Source organism: Ixodes scapularis, unplaced genomic scaffold (genome assembly GCF_016920785.2).
Source record: "Ixodes scapularis isolate PalLabHiFi unplaced genomic scaffold, ASM1692078v2 PGA_scaffold8__174_contigs__length_109621045, whole genome shotgun sequence".
Lineage (NCBI taxonomy): Eukaryota > Metazoa > Arthropoda > Arachnida > Ixodida > Ixodidae > Ixodes > Ixodes scapularis.
Window position 1 is genome coordinate 26110973 of NW_024609883.1, and position 19705 is coordinate 26130677.

General features: G+C 44.9%; 1 protein-coding gene across 1 annotated transcript in view; it reads right to left on the reverse strand.

Moving 5' to 3' along the window:
- Window positions 1–19705, reverse strand: part of LOC115312063 (zinc finger protein 28) — a 34338-nt gene that overhangs the window by 12667 nt on the left and 1966 nt on the right. Inside the window, 1 exon segment of the mRNA XM_042286756.1 lies at window positions 11681–11806. Within this exon segment, the coding sequence (XP_042142690.1) occupies window positions 11681–11708 (28 nt within the window). The 5' untranslated portion in view covers window positions 11709–11806.

Below are 19705 nucleotides of genomic sequence, written 5' to 3' on the forward strand. Positions count from 1 at the left end.
GAAAGGCGGCGGTACACCGGCAGCATGGTTGGCCAGCATATAAGAACTGTATATAACACCGTCATAAATTGAAAAACCTGTAACTCGGCTCCACTGAAAATTGACCTATTAGTAAATTACCCGACAATCGAGAAGAACGCTGGAAGTGTAATTCTACGATCCGCGCGCACTGGTCTTCCACTTATAAAAGATTTGAAGTAAATGATCATAATAAATCTTTGACGAACGCGCGAGCACGGCAAAATTTGTTTTAGGCTTTTTGCTTCAGAACAGTTATAACTGCAGACGCCAGCAGGGGCAGCGCGTGTAACTGCACTCGTAGCATGCACCTCGGTGCTTTTGAAATTTAGCAAAAGGTCTATGGGAACGCTCTCTGCTTTTGTGTGCTATCAATACCCGGCTGATTGAGTCAAGGCAATCCACTTTCCAAAGACGTTTCATTTCATTTCATTTCATTTATTTATCCTTAAGGGGAGACGCGGGTCTTAAAATGTTCAAAAAACGCGAAATTTCGCGTTTTTCAAAATTCACCTATTTGGATTAATTGTAGTCTAAGGTACCTGCCTGCAAAGTTTCAATGTCGAATTCAATGTCTAAGCATGAAAAAAATGATATTTACGATGTCCCCGCAGCGCCCTGGCACAGCGAGTTCAATGAAAACAAGTGGAACTTCGCGCCCCGCGCGTTTCGCGATCGCTCGTCGGATCGCGGCCATCTTGGTCTTGTTGGAAAGCCGCTTATTTTCCCCACGTCCCCATGCCATTCGTTATCGCGACAACATCGGGGAACGTCCACATTCCGCGGGTTTCAAAGGCCCCAATTGCGATAGCTCATTGGCCGGCTAGCAAGGTGCCCGTACGTCAGAGCACGCGCGGTGCCTAGCGCCCCTGCTATTGGCCTAAACGCGCCCCTCCGCTCTTTTTCTCCTTTCTTCCTTTCCGTTCCCGCGCTGGCGAGAGGTGCGTCGTCTGCTCCTGGGCCCGTCTCCGCCCGTCTCCTTAGGCCTGTCTGCTTTGTTTCCTCCGTGGTCGAGCGCACGTTTTAGTTCCCGTTCGCGCGCTTGCGTTGAACATTGTTGGTTTGTTTTCCTACGAAGTCGCGCGTGTTTTCTTTTGTTTCGCTTCGAGTTCTTGAGATGCCGGACGACGCTCGGTTGAAATCGAGCACGCGGCAAGCGTTTGGAAGGAAGAGGAAGCGACCGTGGAACAAAAAGCCGAAGCTGTCTGCTGCAAGTGCGCCACCGCGATCGGCACCGCCGGATGCCTTGGATCTTCCGGAAACATCAGCCGGAGACATCGCGAATCCATGGAGCAGCGGCAGTTTGTCGAGCTTTGCGAGCGCGGTTCGTGCCGACACCGCATACTACTCCACGGCCGAGCAGGCGCAACGAGTCGCACGATCGGACGAATGCAAGCGTGCGCTATCGGAAAAGTCGGCGACCCAGCGCAAATTCGACCTTCTCGGCGTCACCACAGGAGGCCAGACGCGCGACGCTGGGACACAGTTCATTGTAGTGGGCATGAAAGCTCTCCAAACATGGAGAAGGACAATCTGCCTTTGCGTAAGGCCAACGCTGCCCACCAGAGCAGCAGCAATGCAAAGCAGAGGTTCTCCAGGCAACACCAAACTGGAACAGCTGGGGACTACAGTCCTGGACGGCTGTGAGGGGCTCCCCTTTCAAGTGCTACACGAACAAAGGCCCTTTTCAGGACCAAACAAAATCTGCTTTCGGAGCGTGCAACCCTTGGTGCCTCCTCCCGTTGTCCCTTATAGAGTCTACTCATACTTTTATAACTTGATTTTACATTGCAGACATTATTTCTCAGTTTTATATTATTTTTTAAAGGTTCTTGTGAACGGATTGCAGAATTTTTCATCTGAATTTGTTCAGATAGAACTATGCTTCATATTGCTGAACATTATTGCATGGGATCCCTTACTAAATTTTATGCAATGAGTGTCAAAACTTCAACTGCAATTTTCTCAGCTTCGCATTTTTCGTCTACATGCCTAGCCTTACGGTTGTTTTCATGAGATTATTCTTCAAGGATTTCTATAAACTTTATACCGTTGAATTCAGAAAGAAGTGAACTGAAGGGTGATGCTATTTTTGTATGACAGTATGGGCCCGAAATTTTATTATTAGTGATAATGTGACCTCGTTAGGCTTTGTAAATAGTGTACTTGACCTAATTAGACTAGTTTTATACAATGATCTATTTTTACAAAAATATAAATAGCATCATCTTGCATGACAGGTCTTTAGCTACAAATCCATATCACTTATGCAAAAAAATTTGTATTAGAAAGTTCCTTAATGAGTCGTAAGAAATGACCTAATTAGGTTTCATTATTTTCTTCGTAACTCAAAAAGTGATTGAGATATTGCAGAACTAATTGAATATTTGAAAAGAGGAAGCCAAAACACATATACACACTGATTTTCATTATAATCCATTAATAAACAAAAAAGTCGATTTTAGAACCAGTGTCTTGCCTTAAGGGCCCGGGTGGGGCATTACATAAGGGGGGGAGTAGACGAGAACTAAAATACACTTTGACACTTGAAAACGACAAAAATAGGAAAAGGAGAGAGTCAAAATAACAATAGTAAAAAACACAAAGTACTGATATGGTTTAGTCGGGAGTGGTTAGTGGTTGTGTAAAGAGACTTCCTGGCGAAACGTTATTGGGTCAGTAATGACTACAATGTCGTCGGGAAGGGAGTTCCAGATGGCTATTGCGTGAGGGAAAAAGGAAGTGTTGAAGGCAAGCGTTTTGCCTGCAATACGCTTGATGCATTGACTGTGATTAAGGCGTGATGATACTCGGTCTGGAGGAGCAAGAGGAGTGGTATGGGAGTATGGATAGTTATAGTAGAACTTATGCAATAAACATAACCGAGAGTTCAATCTTCGACTGGACAGTAAGGGTAGTTCTAGAGTTTCTTTAAGTTGGGTCACACTGATGTCATGAGTATAAGCTGATGCGATGAATCGGGCTGCGTGGGTTTGTATGCGTTCCAGGTTATCAGAGAGGTAAGCTTGAGAAGGGTGCCAGATGGATGACGCATATTCAAGCTTTGGTCGAACGAATGTTATGTATGCAAGTTTCTTAAGGTGACTGGGCGCGGACTTTAAATTACGTTTCAGATATCCAAGTGTGCGCGATGCCTCAGCTATAATATTATCGACATGCAGAACCCAAGAAAGCGTTGAGGTTAAATTTACTCCTAAGTACTTATAAGAAGTTGAAGTATTAATTGGGGTGCCGCCGAGTGAATATAAATACGTATCTGTAGATTTTCTCCGGGTAAACGAAACTACTTTACACTTGTCCAGATTGAGAGGCATCAGCCATTGTTCACACCAGGTATTAATTTGTGTTAGGTCGTCCTGCAATATGAGATGATCTGAATCATTTGTGAGTGGGCGATATATCACGCAATCATCGGCGAATAGCCTAATTTTTGAAAGGATGTCATGAGGAAGGTCGTTTATGTATATTAAGAATAGTAGTGGGGAGAGTCCTGCACCCTGGGGACCTCCTGATGCTACTTTACCAAAGGGTGATTTGTGATTATTAGCCAATGTGAACTGAACTCTTAAGGTGAGAAAATCCTGAATCCAAGCGATGATAGTCAAATCAATACCAAGAACTGAAAGCCTGGTGAGTAGATAACGATGCGGAACACGGTCGAAGGCCTTCGCGAAGTCGAGAAATATTACATCTGTTTGGTAATTATTATTCATTTTAACAAGTAGGTCATGAGTAAACTCTGCAAAAACGTTGCCATGCCGACAATTATCGCGTTCAGGCTTAGGAATGGCCAGAGTCGAAAGTCTATCTAAAAAATGCAGCGAGGTCATTGCTCATGTTTTGCGTTTTAAGTGAGGTAAGGCAACGCGAAAAACTCCTGCACCATTCATTGCTGACTAACGTGCCCGCTACTGCAGCTACTACGACGTATTAGTTCCAAAGTGAGCGGCGCTCACTCATTGGGGCCCCACCATATTTCCCCGCCGTCCTTACTTTGCCCGTCACGTGACCAAACATTCCCCCTCGTAGGGAAATCCGGTAAACCGCGGTTAGTTAACCAGCTTCGAGCAAACGGGCCCAGGAGCATCACACAAGAAACTAGGTTTCTTACCTTATCGCCTGGGTTATAGAATATATAAAAGCCTTTTGACGGCAACGTCTGCAACTGTATTCACGTGATTATCATTCATCGGATCGCCACGGTAGGTCAACCTTGTCACAATCAGAATATCTCCACTTGTCCGCAAAATCACGCTGTTTTTTTTTTTGTTTTTTTTTCTTTGCGGTGGATGAGTTGCGCGATTGTACTACATACTGAGACCACTTTGCCCCAGTCGTGATATCTCTACTCGTCGTCGAAAACCCACCGCTCAATTTTTCCGGGCCCATCGAGCACGAGTGTGACAATTCTTTGCACCCTCCTCCGACTACGTCTGACAGGCGTAACAGTTTCGCTTTGGCCAGCTCGAACGCTCACGGCAACGACGCGCATTTGGCGAGGCAATGTTGTAACTGCCCTCCCGTGCTTCAAAAAATTTGGCAGAGACACTTAAGACTGCTTACGTTTAGGAATGCCTTCGCATTCCTATACGTAGCGCATTCCTACAAGCAGCGCGCCACGTCTTCCTTTATCACATGGCGCTCAGGCGGTAACATCACGCTCCCCCACTGCATAGGCGCGGCGAACCTCGCTCGCTTCACTACGGCTTCCGTGACAAAGCATCTGCGTTGCTGTGTTCATGGTGAAAAACAGCTCAAAAACGAAAGGGACAAGAAGGAACGAACACGACAGGACAAAGCTGTACTCGCAAAAGTTTTATTAGTGAGAAAGATTAAAGGAATCTTTAGGAAGATAAATAAAACTTTAGTTGCCAGTACAGCTTTGTCCTATCGTATTTGTTCCTTCTCGCTGTATTCGTTTCTGAGCTGTTTTTCACCATGAATAACGATACCAACTCACCCAAATCGCTACCTTAGCGTTGCTGTGCTTTTCTTTGTGTTTTATTTCTCAGGTGCATCCGCTTTGCAGCCATTGAGAAATTATGTGCTGTTTTGCTCAGCCAATGGAAATTTACGTGCCATTTTGCTCAGCTAATGGGTATTTAGGTGCCGTTTTTTGTTGCTACAGACATCAGATAACGCCGGCTGTGCTCCATGGGACAGTTAATGCTTTCACATTAAGCAAGAAATCACAATTTTTCTGGGAAAAGTCAATTTTTAGATCATTGCTGTTTTGGTCTCTGAACTAATAAATATTATTCATGTCTCTGTAGTATGAAAGCTACAATTCGTGTTTATTGAAGCGCTCCCAGCATCTGCACGACGTTTCGAGCTCGGAGAACACGCCCGCGACAGTCGTTTTGGAAACGCGCCCCTGATAGGCCTAGTGGGCCAAGCGCCGACCGCATAACCTCGTTGGAATCGTCATTCTTTCCTCTTTCGAATGCATGCGGACTTTTCTATCGAGAGTACCGTATTTACTCGCAGAATGAACACACTTTTTTTTCCGAAAAATCAATGCAAAGTTGGGGGGGCGGTCATTACGCGAAGTAAAATTTTTGCGTCCGTCTTTACTGTATTTACTCCATAATGAACTTACCTTTTATCCTGAAAAATCGAAGTAACTTCTTATCTCTTTGCGCCCCGTGCCCGACCCTGTAACCAAACTAAGCTGTGCAAAAAAAAAAAAAAACTCCTCTTTGTTTGTTTTTTTTCTTAGTTCCTTGTTTTTTTTTTATTTTGCCGCCTTTCGCAAGCTGTTTTGTTTGCTTAGGCGTTGCTTAGGCGAGGGCTCTCCGCTTATCTTTCTTACCTCCTTGCGCGCAGCGCAAAACGCACGACCCCCCCCCCCCCCCCCCCGCCCGCCCCGCCCCGACCCGTTGTATCATGTATCATCAGCGCTGATACAGCTCTTCGATCTCTTCACCGCCTTCATTATGCAACTTTTGTTCGGAAAAATGCCTGCTGTAAAGCCCGGGACGCGGAAGGTTTTTGGGAAGCAGAGACAATACGCAAAACCAAAGGACTTACGCAGCAGTGCGCTGGAGCCTTCGCCCGAGTGTTTACATACTTCGGACCCACCTCACAATCCTCCAGTTCCTCCAGTTTTTGATGCCGATACCTCAAGATCGGAGAGCTCCAGTGTTCCGATGGCAGACAACAGGAGCAACCTCACCGCCTTCGAACGGAAGGCCGCGCTGCTTCAACTGTGCGACGACGCAGCGCATCATCGCACAGTTGACGTGCGACGCGAGTGCTGCAAGTTACAAATCTAGCCGTTCAAATAAAGTAAAACGCTCCTCCAGAGGCATATATGTCTTCACGCACATTGCACTCGCAAAACACATACACACAGCGTCGATTCTTGATTGTTATTCAATCGTGCAAAGGCACAGAGACGCAACACTTTGGCGTGCCAAGGAAGCTTTGATCACGCCACGTGTTCTCGCAGGCAAGTCTCACCGTTTACACAAGGTCTAAAAAAAACTCTTCGGCGAACGATGACGAACGAGTACAAACCGTGTCTTCAGCTCGCTGCCGCCAGCCTCCGCAATGCTCCAGAAAGACAATTTTTTTACATGCAAGATGGCCGTTCGGTGCCAAACCTGTGGCTGCCACATCCAAGTGGGATGCGCGATCCAGCAAGCTGTTATGGAGATCAGTGGCCACGACATTTCAAGATCCCTCCTCGAGGTCATTCTCCAGAAAAACTAATATTTTTATCTTTCGGGTTACCCGGGAAATATTTAAGGTTACAGTTTTCATAAATTTCAAATAACGGTTTCATTGCAGTTGTGGATACTGAAAAAATTTTGTAACCGCAAAATTTTGGTTTTGGTTACGGTTATGATTTGAGTCCCTGCAAAATAGTATATAGCACAATATCTTGAAGGGCAACTCCACTTCATTTTTATTTTTAAAAAACAACACAGTCCTCTTCAGTATTACCGAGGAAATTCACATGTCAGATATTACGACGTAGATCTGTCTAAATGTTTCCTAAACGGTCCGGAAAACTTTGCAACTCGCCAAGTTGCTGAAATCGGCTGACTTGAGCAGGCGAATTGAGGCACGGCCAACACCGCAGTCAAGGCTACGGCATGGCTAAAGCCAACATTGAGCTAAACGTCATCACCATTGCCCTCTTTTGCTTGCTTTTACTCCTCCGGGCAAGCTTAACGGGTGATGTCAGCAAAGTTTCCTCTCGGCGCACCTGCGCAGCGCGCTTCTTAGGAGCTGTCCGGCAGCCCCGCCACGGTTCCACCGTTACCGCCGTGTATCGCATCACAACCGCCATCGTCGTCTCGCCGTTAAAGGGACCATGAAATGATTTTAAAATCGAATTTCATCCACCGCACGTCGTAAAAGGTGTGAAAAGAAACACAAAAACACAAAAATAGGGAGCCAAAAAAAATTATTTGCTATAGAACTTTTAAAAGAAAACTGGACTCTTTTGCGCCTTCTTTCCTTCGCTTTTTCACTATGATGCATCTGCGGAAACGGAGCACGTCAGCCGAATCCATGTCGCCTATTGGGTAAGAGCCTACCTCACCAGCACCGCGATCGTAAACAATAAATAGCCGGCGAATGTTTCCTAAAAGTTTTGTTAAATAATATTCAGATCCACATTTTGTGGCATAATTAGAGATGTGTGGCGAAAATTGCCAAATTTGATAATGCTGAGAGCCAAGCGCCATCTATCGTGTGGTATACGAAGCAACTATTGCGCGTGCGCAGTAGGGCAGGGCCGACTTCAGTTAGTGGGGTCGCGACGAACGTTTATTTCCTTTGATTTCTTTCCTCTCAAAACTCTGACTCACTGAACGTTTATTTTTCTACGTGTTCTTCTCGCGCGTGCCGACTTCAAGCAGCAAGAAAAAAAGTACCTAAAACAGACCACGACGAACAAGAACGCTGGATCCACAAACACCCGAGAAGAGCGACAATGGCCACGAATCCAACGACTCCGACGAAGCGAGCTGCTCAGAACATAGGCCTAGCAGGCACTCCGACTCGGCGCAGCGTTGTTTCGTCGCAAGACTGTCTGCCTACGACCGGCTGGCGTGCTGAATGGTATATGCCAGCGCTACCCTTGTGGACCCTTCCCGTATTATAGTTTGATCGCTGACCTCAATTTTAGATTAAGAGGTGAGGTCAATCTCTTCCCCTTGTTTTCCGAGGTAGTGTTGACTAACACTCGTCGAAAAGGAACTCTCGTCGATTCTATCTTCTTGTTTTGTGTGATGTAGAGCTGAAATAAACGCCGTATGAATTACCTTCGTAACACGGTATGTACACTTTGTTATTGGTATGCCATTTTTATTCTGACCGACTGCACGTCACTGTCGAGCTATAACAGTTCGTGGGAGGTATACATGCACTGCCGGTCCAACCTTTCTTTGCCGAGTGTCGCGTCAGTATCGAGTTGCAATCGTAAAAGATCGGTCCCGAAGCGCTTACCAACAGCGCGAATACAGCACTTCCATCAAACGCGCGCATCCGCTCCGAGTGTGAACAGGTATTTACGTGGCTCTTGCTGACACTCGTAGTTCAAACGTATCTTTTTTAACGTCGGCTCGCTCCTGCATCTCCGAGGTCGCGAAAAACGCCGCGGCAATTTGTTTCCATCTACGTCGCTTTGCAAACGACTGACACGGGCCGCCTTTTGCCAACAATGGCAGTTGGGTTGACTTCTGGAGTAAGACTCGCCGCACTTCCCAACAGGCATACCGGCGTATGGGACTAGTCCCACGCTGTCGCTGTAGCGCAACATATCTCATTAGTTTCGCTCAACTGCGATGCGGCGATGAGAGGCGCCGATTCAGAAAATACGTCGATGACATCAGCGCAGTAAAACCTACTGGCGCACCCCAACTCGTTGCCGCTAACGCTCCTATTCTCCTACTGCCGAGAGAACTTCCGGTTCCGGAAACAGCGTACGTCACGGCTTGTTTTGCAGTCAGTTGGAGAGAAAGAAAAAGTCGATATTTCATTAATTTTTTGTGTAGACGTTAATGACCAGAGACGAAAACGGATGCCTGTTCGGCATTCAGTGAACATTGACGGTTTAATGTAAAAGTATCTGGAAAAAGTAAAAAAGTCATTTCATGGTCCCTTTAAAATTATTGTCTCTCAGAGTTTCGTCCACAATACAGAAACTATGTGCGCAGACTTATGCCGCAGTTGTTCAGACGTTGAATGTCGTAGACATCAAAATATGGTCAACAATGCGGTGCAGACGACACTTGCACTTGCACACGCCTACCCCAATCCCGCCCACGATCGTGTAGAGGATCACGTGACACTTTGTACATCGTGATAGCCATGTTCTTGGTGGACCGAGGCCAATGTTGTTGGACGGAGCCAAAGTTTAGGTTTCTGCTAGTGTTTAAAATTAGACTTAAAAATATAGATCCCATTTTACGCGAGGCAAATGACGTAGTGTCTTTTACTAGGGCTCTTCAATGCAAAATCACTTCTCATCCCGAAAACTTCGAAAGTGAGCGGAGTTGCCCTTTAACAGCTCTTCACGCCACAATCGCGGGTGCATAGCAGGCATTTCATGCTTTCGTAGCTTCTTCGCTCATACTTATGACTAAAAGGAGCAGGTATAGTAAACGGGCATCACGCAACAGAGATTACTCGACCGCTCTACAGATTGACTCCCATTCAGGTCGGAACTAACAGTGGCGGGGATGGAGCCTAGGATCCCTGGGTTCTGAGCGTGCGTTTCCCTCCCCCTGATCTACCAGCTGGCCAACACACCGGTTGCGGGTCCCCTATACTCCGTTCACTCCTAAGTTGAGACTAACAGCTCTGCCTTCACACAGGCTTTCTGCCGCAGGCAGGCACAACCAAAGCACTGCGGAAGCCAGCGAGCTCCCACTAAACACGGAGCTTCTAGTTTCAGCTTAAGGGTAAACGGAGCATAGCGCTATACAACTAACATTCGTCCTTACTTAAATATCCTCCGTGTAAAAACCAAGCCCACAATCTTTAATACATTTTCTTCCAAACAAACAATGATCCCACTCCGCGGCTCAAAGCAGCCAGCACAGCAAGCTGAGCCTGCATGGTGTTGACGGTGTCCACGGAAAGCGGCAAGATAGGAGCGCCCCTAGTGGCAAGGCGCATCGAGCGAGAGAGGAGGTTAGGAGAGGGCGTGAACATGCTCTTCGGACTCTCTCGCCAGGCATTACCCTGTAAAGGAGGCACTGCTTTTTACCCTCCCTCGGAAAACATGGCGGCACTGGCGGTACTCGGCAGATGTAGCACTGAGGATGATCGGTAAGTCAAAGAAGCGGACAAAGTTACCTTTTTTAGGTGCCCGACGACCTGGGACTTTGAAAAGGAAATCGTCAAACAGTCAAAACAACTGGATTCGGTGTCTGTTTCCATAACTTCGGTTGCGACTTCGCTGAGGCAGCCTTCCATGTGGAAACGGCATGACATGGCCCTTCACGTCGCTCACAAAAGTCCACTGCGCGTTCTCTTCAACCTTACACCATTTCAAAGAATTTGAGATCGCTCAAAGGGCCTTAAAAGAGCTTCAAACTCGAAAGTGAAGCGTCGTCTGCTCACAGTGATGGGCGGCAGGCACAAAAAAAAGTGTTTGATCGCAGGACGCAAGCGAACACGACACTTCGAGTCGGGATGATTCGGAGTGAAAGAAACTCAAGTTGCAAAACGACTCAATCTCTGACGTCACTACACTGATGCAGATTGTGAGGGAACTTCGATTTCAACTTTAGGATCTCCGTGAAATAAACCCCGTGCAGTCAACCGTACGACAATTTAACACCTACGTAGCCATCGGGCACGCGGAACATCAGAAAACACCAACTGAATTACAAAACACAAAACTTTGCCTCTTAAAAGGATGCAATGAATACCCGAATCGGAAAGGATATTCGGCCCCTGTCAAGGTAGCTAGAAGTGCCCAGAATACCGCATATAGTAACTTAGCACTTAACTTCCTAACATTCACTCACCAATTCCATGAACCTCCCTTCAAATTCCTCATTTGCCGCTTTCGTCTACTCTAAGCGTAACCCTTATCACCATGCGCACTTTTTTCTGGGATTTGGACTTCCTGTACATGCTCCCTACAGGAGCCAGAGTTGTGCATTCAGCCATCTTGAAATCTTTAGTTATGCGGGGAAGCCACTTGTTCCGCGTAAGGGAGCCACGCTACGTCGATTGGAGCCGGTCACGTGACTGAATTCCGTGAATAGCGGTGCCGCGTAAGGAGCCGCGCTTGTAAAGCAGAAAAGAAGGAGGAGGAGGCAAAAGCAGTCCGACTTTTGCCTCCTGCCACACATGCATGCCGGCGTGCATGTGTAACACATCGGCGAACCGACTTTTCTTCATCACGAAAAATTCTTTGCTCCTCACGTGATCGATCTCGGTTAACAGCGGCGCGGCGGCACGTGGAAAACACACGCGCAACTCTGGCTCCCGTAGGGAGCATATACATTAACTCTATTTCGACTCTACTGAGGACGCCTTCCTGGCTGAGGATCTCAGAATTAGCACGGACTTCTAGGAGTCCGTACAGGAGCTGATGTAGACTTTGACCGGCCATAGTCGAGCCACCGCCACTCTTCTATGTTTATTAAAGAGGGGGAAACAATAAACTTACTGTGACCTGAAGACTGATTTGGTTCCATACGAACTGTTGGATGGAGTCGAGTTCCAAGACACCCGCCAGGCGCGGTCTCACAGAAGCCAAGCCGTTTTCCACGAGGCTCCCACAACTGTAATCGTGCTGCAAGTTTAGACAGTGGGAGGTTAGTGATCTCCAATGGGTGTCTGTCGCCTCCACCACAAATAAAAAAAACTTTCAGCCTTTCAACTCTGGTGAAAAAGGAAGAGCAGCGGAGCTGTGGCTTCTGTTCTCAACGGTGGCTTTCCAGGCGAGCGATCTGCTCTTCTTTCGCAAGGGAATCTGAAACGCTCGACGCACGCGGCGGTTGCGAACCCATTCGCGCTGCTGCGTACGTCGCCACTCCTTCCGCACCCGGTTTTATTTCCCCAAAGGAAGGGCACGCGGCCGACCCATCGTGAGTCCAAACCGAAACTGATAAGAGCGTAGGAAACAGCGAGCAAAACAGACAAGGACGAAGAAGAAACACACGTGACGTCCGCTGCGCTCATCACGCGTGTTTCTTCTTCGTCCTCGTCTGTTTTCTGCGCTGTTCCCTGCGATAAATTCCCACCAACTCGCCCAACTATCCATTCTTTTATGACAGCTGGAAAGGTTGCCGCCATCTATGAGCGACGGCGGCAACCTGACTGGTTGCCTGGTTGCTGCCGACGCTTATAGATTGCAGTAGTTGTCCACAGGTTTGTGTCGACATTTCTTTCGTACCGGACACGATCCTGGGGAACCTAGCCCTTAACAGCTCCTCTGTAAAATTCTGCCAGTGCAGTACGACCCCTAGACTGGGGTCTAATGTGCATCGTGCAGTGGCGACACACAACCGCACGTCAGTACGACGCTCATCCGGATCGAAACTGGCGGGAGCAAGGATTAATCCCCGGGTTCTGCAGCACGAGCTCTCATCCACGTTAGCCGAGCTGTGGTGCGTTAAGACGTCCGGTCATTGAGCCCCCTGCACTCTATGAATCGACTTCAGAACCCACGGATGAAAAACATTTCTCGGCAAGCTGAAGGCAAGCTGCAAACACGCAAATAAGGCAAGTCTAGAACTCTCTGGAAAGTAAACAAATACATAACCTTCGGAGTAACGTTGTCGGCCGCGACGACTTTTCACACAATGTCCGCTGTCAAATTAGGTTTGCCAGGTGTTGGGTCATCCTCCTTGCAAATGTTTCGAGCACTACTAAACGAAGTAGTTTACAATGAAGAAGTTATACAAAGTATAGTTTACCTATACTTAAATTTGATGGTTGAGTACGAAATATTTACGAGACCTAATCGCTGCAGCTATACCAGGCATCAACTATTTCGTGCTGTATTGTGGAGCCTAGCATAGCTTCCACAGTGCAGCAGTCATGCACTGTGGAAGCTATGCTAGCCTTGAGAACGTAGCACAAAATAGACGATGCCAGGCATAGTAATAGACCTATTGCTAAATTACCCTTGCATCAACGAGAAGGCTGGGAATATAAGTCAACACGCCCTCACCTTCCCCCAATTAAAACTTTGAAGTGAATGACCAAAATAAGGCATTGCCAAACGGGAAACAAGATGGCATATTTGTTTTAGGCTTTTGCTCTAAAATAGCGACTGCTAGACAGCAGCACATGCAACACGTGTAATTACACTCGTAGCATGCTTCTTGGTGCTTCGGGTTCGGGTTGGTGGGTTTCGGTTCAGTTTCGGTTCAGTTCCACGGGGAGCAAAGATAATGGTGGAAACCGGTTCGAACCACTAAACCGAGAATATGTTTTCCGCATTGTTTTGGCAACAGGCACTATTACCACCGTGAAAAGAGTAACTATCTATATAGTTTTCTTTTTATCATTCCTAAATCTAGTTTTATTTTCAGGGATCAAAAATAAGAAATACCGTTATTTCATTTTTACGCAAAAGTAAACAAACAAAAAAGATCAGGATGAACATTCAAAGTGTGTTTATACGACTCATCATCCATTTGTTTACCTGAGTCATATCCATTTTACCTGGATTGAAAGGTTGTCACGAAGAATGGTAGGTTGCCTAAAATACACGTGATTGGTACAATTTTACGTTGCAGTATTAAAAGTTGGATCATAGTTGTGCTCTTGAACTAAGCAATCTGCATAAAATCACGAAAAGGCCACCTCGTCGCCATATAGTGAAACATAGATTACGAAACAAGTTTTACAATATGTATGATGACGACGCAACTGAGCAAAAAGGAATAACATTTTCTAAATGTTGCAAAAGTTTTATAACGAGCCCTTTATTTATTTATTTATTTATCAATACTGCCAGCCCAATATAGGGAAAAGGCAGGAGTGGGGTGATACAGTGTCACACATGCAAATTATAAACACAACAGTTCTAAACAAAAAGCAATCTTAGCACCGAAAAATAATATCTACGACTTATTCGAAAGAAGAGAAACAATATCAACAGTAATACAGTAACCAAATGTAATACTAGTAATAACAATAACAGTATAGCAGTAAATGTAACAGCAGTAATAAAAAATAAAGACAGTAAAAATAATTTCATAAGAGGAATAAAAGCAATCTCAGCACTGAAAAATAATATCTACGGCTTTTTCGAAAGAACAGAGTGAATCAATATCGACAACATCACCGGGAAGGCTGTTCCACAAATCAATTGTATGCACAAAAAAAGATTGTTTATAACTATTTATTCGAGCTTTAATAGGGGCTACGGTCTTTGAGTGATGCAAGCGTTCCGAGTAAAAACTTTTTGGTTTTAAGTAAACGGAGCCATCAATTTTTATACAGTTCTTGAAAATCTGGAAGAACAGCTTCAACCGTTGGCTCTCTCTTCTGTTTGACAGAGGGCTTATATTGGTTCTCCTTTTAAGTTCGGTCACAGACGTAGTTCGTCTGAAATCTGAAAAAACTATACGCACTGCTAGCGATTGAATATCTTCGAGTTCTTTGACCAGAGAGCTCTGCCATGGGCTCCACACTGCAGATGTGTATTCTAACACAGGTCTAATAATTGCCTTATACGCAAGAATTTTAACGGAAGGGGGAGTTTTACCCAGCGTTGTCTTCAGGTACCACAATTTGTTAGTTGCCCGCTTATTAACATACTCCACATGCTTTTTCCACCCGAGGTCACAAGACAAAATCACTCCCAAATATTTGTAACTGTCTACTTCAGTCAATACTACGCCAGCAACCTCATAGCTAAAGTTTAAGACAGTTCTTTTTGTTGTAATATGCATGTACTGAGTTTTGCTAATATTAATCTTCATGTTATTTTCACGACACCAAGACGCAATGCTAGCCAGCGCATCACTCACTTTGATCTGGTCTTGTATTTCAACAACGGGACTGTAAATAACGCAGTCGTCGGCAAACATTTTTAGCTTAATTGGGACATCTTCAGTGGATGGGAACAAACTGTTAACGTAAGTTTAAAAAAAGTAGGGGCCCTAAGACAGAACCTTGGGGCACCGCAGAATGAACATCTAACAGTCCTGAGTAAGTACCATTTATATCCACAAATTGTTGACGGTTTGAAAGATATGCATTGATCCACCTAGTCAAAGAAAAGGGAACTCCGAGGTCTATTAATGTTTTAATTAGTCTGCGGTGAGGTACCCGGTCGAATGCCTTCGACAGGTCGATAAACACTGCATCAACCTGCGTACAGTTGTTAACGTAAGTGGCTAATTCATGGTAAAATTCAATCAACTGGGTTACCGTTGACAGGCCACTGTGGAAACCATGTTGGTTGGGGTTTAGAACATTATGCATTTCTAAGAAAGAAACGAGTTGTTTGGTTATGATATGTTCTAGTAATTTACAGGCCGTGCAAGTCATGGAGATAGGACGATAATTATCAATTGAGTCACTTCTGCCAGATTTCTTTATAGGGACAACCCTAGCGACTAGCCAGTCATTCGGTAATGCAGCATCCTTAATTGATATAGAAAATATTCGTACAAGGTATTTGGCCACCCATTCTACATATCTTTTAAAGAAGGCATTCGGCAAAGCATCTGGTCCCGGGGATTTTTTTTCATCGAGTGAAAGTAGTAGTGCAACAACACCCTCCTCAGATATAAAACTGCTCATGTCATCTGCGGGTGGAATAATACCTAATGTTCTGACATGACTCTCTTGTAAATACAGACTGGAAAAACTGATTGAACTTAACTGCTATTATTGCCTTGTCACTCACCAGGCTACCGTCAATAGATATCTGTTTAATACCACTTTTTGTAGGAGATAGGTGACGCCAGAACTTTTCGGGGTTAGATAGCAAACATTCAGGTAACGTCCTTGTATAGTATGTTTCTTTAGCCAATTTTATTAAGTTTTTTAGTTGCCTCGCCTGCTGATTTACATAATCAGATCGACGCTCCCGAAGCCTTTTCAGCTTCCGTTTGACGTGCAGAATTTCCCGTGTTATCCACGGGTTTCGGCGTTTTATCTTTTTTGCCTTTTTTGGAATAAAATAAGCAAGACAATAGCCCACTATACACTTAAAGCTCAGCCACATTTCATTTACCTCAGTCCACTGATTGAAATTATCGAGGCACTGCTCAAGATAGTCAACAACGGATTCATCATTTGCCCTACCAAAATCATAGTACATCTTCTTTTCATAATGTTTAGACTTAGTAACAGAAATATCACATTTTAAAAATACTAACTTAAAGGCGGGCACTCAAAATTTTCTTCAGCGTGGCAGAAGATTCCTCCTTTCTTTTTTTCCTCCTCCCCTTTCCTCCTTACTTTTTACGGCCCTTTACGGCCTTCTCGCACGAGTGCTAATGGGCTTACCGGCCCCCCCGACAAAATCTCTGTCACCCTTCAAGGTTCTCTGCTTCAATCCCAAACACCAGGGATTAGTTAGGCAGGCTCGGTATGAGCTCGTAAAGGTTCGGGCTGGCTCGCTTTTCTGCTGTATTTTTTTTGTTTTTTACTTTTTTCTTTTTTTAGCTTCAAAACAGACTCAGACACTTCCGCATGCGGCCACATACGCTACAATACCACATATTTATCTCGAGTGAACGGAACTTGAACATCACAGTAGAAAGAAACAAAGGTGGGTATTTTTATTTGAACTTTGAGCTCTACCCAGAGAGTTGAGAATTGGTCGTTCTAACAACGGCACACTGAAGCGCGATTGTATCAGTATTTCGTGTTTTTTTTTTGTTCAAAATAATAATCACAAGTAAATACAAGTAAAAAATATTGCAGTAAGAGGGCGAAGCATGTAAAATTAGTTGCATTTTGACAATATAGTCATGTATCAAAATGAACACAGTCTGACCAGTTCTGGCGCATAATATATATGTTCGTACTACAGGTGTTTTCTAGAGTAACGGCTGCCTCGTTGAAGGAACTAAGAAGAGTAAAAAACAAACTTCCATAAAAGCAAATCGGTTTACGATTTTTTCATGCATCTTCAGCCTTTGAAAGAAGTTCTTCGTGGCCAAAGTTGCATTTAGTTTCTGTCAACAAAAGTAACTGAAAACTTAACAGCCGACAAATATGTTGCGTATCAGCAAAGAGAGCGGGAAAGAGGGAGATTGAATCGGCAAATTCAAGATTTTCTACACGTAAAATAGTGCACAACTAGCAATAATAGCAAATTATGCCATTTATAAAAAGACAGCAGGTATTACGAAGTTTTCATTTTGTTTTGTTCCCGTTTGTTCGCAGTCCAATGAGAAATGGAATACTCCTCAAAGTAGAATGGTTCAGAACCAATGGTCTATGGAACGCGATTCGTGAGGTACCGAAAAACGCCGCTCGTAATTCCCGCTATCGCCATGAATTCACATAAACAACGAAAGATGCCAAATCAGAGATTTAGAACAAAATTGATACTTCAATGACTACTTCTTTGAATAAAACAACAGTTATTAGTGTTTTCACAACAGCAGAAATCGTTCTCCAAACCCACGCTAAAAACAGCCATCGAACTCGTTGGGGAGAGCAAGTGCCAAGCTCGCTCAAAACAGCCTCGGGTGGTTCAGCTCCCTGTCGCGGAGGTGCCGGCTTGACCCTGGATTCTTCAAATCCTTCAAACGTTGATTGCACCCACCCCAATCTTCCACAAAGGGGATCAGGCAGGCAGTCAGGAAAAAAAAGGTTGGAAAATGGCGAGGAGGAAACGAGAGGTGATTTCCTCCTTTCACATGGCGAGAAGAAAAGTGAGGGTCCGGTTCCTTCTCTCTGCCTGCGGGCCGGCCTTTAAGGTCAGATATTCCATCATGAACAGAAACCTCACAACCATCGAAATGATTACTAACAAACAAAAGATCGAGTAGCGAACATGTAGTGTCAGTAACACGCGTAGGTTCCGTAACAACTTGACGTAGACCGCGACTGAAAGCCAATTGTAGAAGCGAGTCGGACATCCTCGTGCCCTGGACAGCCACACCATCATCCGACCAAATGACGTCCGGAGCGTTAAAATCTCCTCCAATTATCAATTTACTTCGACTATTAGTGTTTGCGATCAAGTAATCCAGGATTTTATCTAAGTCCTCAGAGGATGATCCTGGCTTTTTATATACCATTCCAACAGTTATCCAAGTTCCGAAGAAATCCAACTTGCACCACACACTTTCACTGTCACCAACATGCTCCATGGATTGAAAAACCAAGTTGTCTTTTATCGCTATAGCTACTCCTCCACCTCTGCCGCACCTACCTCTGCGAATTAACCTATAGTTTGGTGGTACGACTTCGTTATAAAGAATATTACCATTCAGCCAGGTTTCGGTTATCAGAAAAACATGCGGGTCGTAGCAATAAATAAAAGCTTCTAGTTGGTCAGTTTTGTTAACTAAGCTTCGTGCATTTAGGGATACCAGTCTTAGTTCTTTTTTTTTCTTCCTCTCTGTGTCATGCGCAGGGAGTAATGCGCTGGCTGGAAGTTTGTACTTGTTTCACTTTTTCATTTTTCTGGTCATCCCATATGTACACTTCACCATTTATCTTCAGCTTATCATATGAAAAATACACCTTTTTCCCCCCTTTCCCTGTTGGCTCGTGAGCTGTTCCAAACAAGTCTCCTGACTGAGCGAACACGGTATGAAAAATCTTCACCAATGAATATATTTGTGCCTTTTAATTTTTTAGCATTTTGAAGTATCAGCTGTTTTAACCGGTAGTCCATAAGTAAGTATTTCGGTCTACCTTTCATAGAAACACTGAGGGGTAATCACAACACTCGTTTTCCAGACCAACATTCGTTATGCTCAGCAATGTTACGCAGGAGAAGAATCATGCAGAAAGGAGTGATCCAAATTGTTGTCTAATATATACAAACCTTCAAACTAGGATAGAATCTGACCTCAAAAAGTGTGTGCCCAAGCGAACATTATCTTATACGAGAGGAACAACATAGCCTGGCTGTTGAGGTTTGTGCCTTACAAGACGCCTGTCAATTCAATTCGCAAATTAGAGTGACCCTTGCTAATCCGTGATTTTCTGTCAAATAGAACAAAGTAGTATTTTATGCTATATTCGAAATGGTAGCAACTTAATTGGTCACTTTCTCACGGTATTCGTGCGTAATTGTCATAGTTCCACCACACGCCCCTGTGTACAGTGCTAATCACACTTGTCTATAACACGCGAGCTCGCAGCTTTCTCCAGGGAGCGTTCAACTGGTGGCATTCGCGGAAACTAAGCTAGTCACGTGGCGCAACATCGAACGGCCCGCTCGAGGGGTGTCCTGCACACTCTATCAGCTGGCAGCAAAAGCGGAAGGCTGTTCGCACGCTTTTCACAAACATCATTGCTCGAACAATAAACAAACTAAAGCATGAAGGCGTATCAATGATGTCGTCATCAAAAAACAAAAATATATCATAAAGCACTTTAGTTTTATCGCTTATCAAGCTGATAGAGTGGGCAGGACACTACAGTCACTCGCTTTTTCTCTAACAACCTTGTCGAGACTTCTTCGATACCGACGTCAAACAAAAGTGATCGTGCTCAGCGTCGTCTGCTTCCATTTTAATTGGAGACCCGTCTGCAA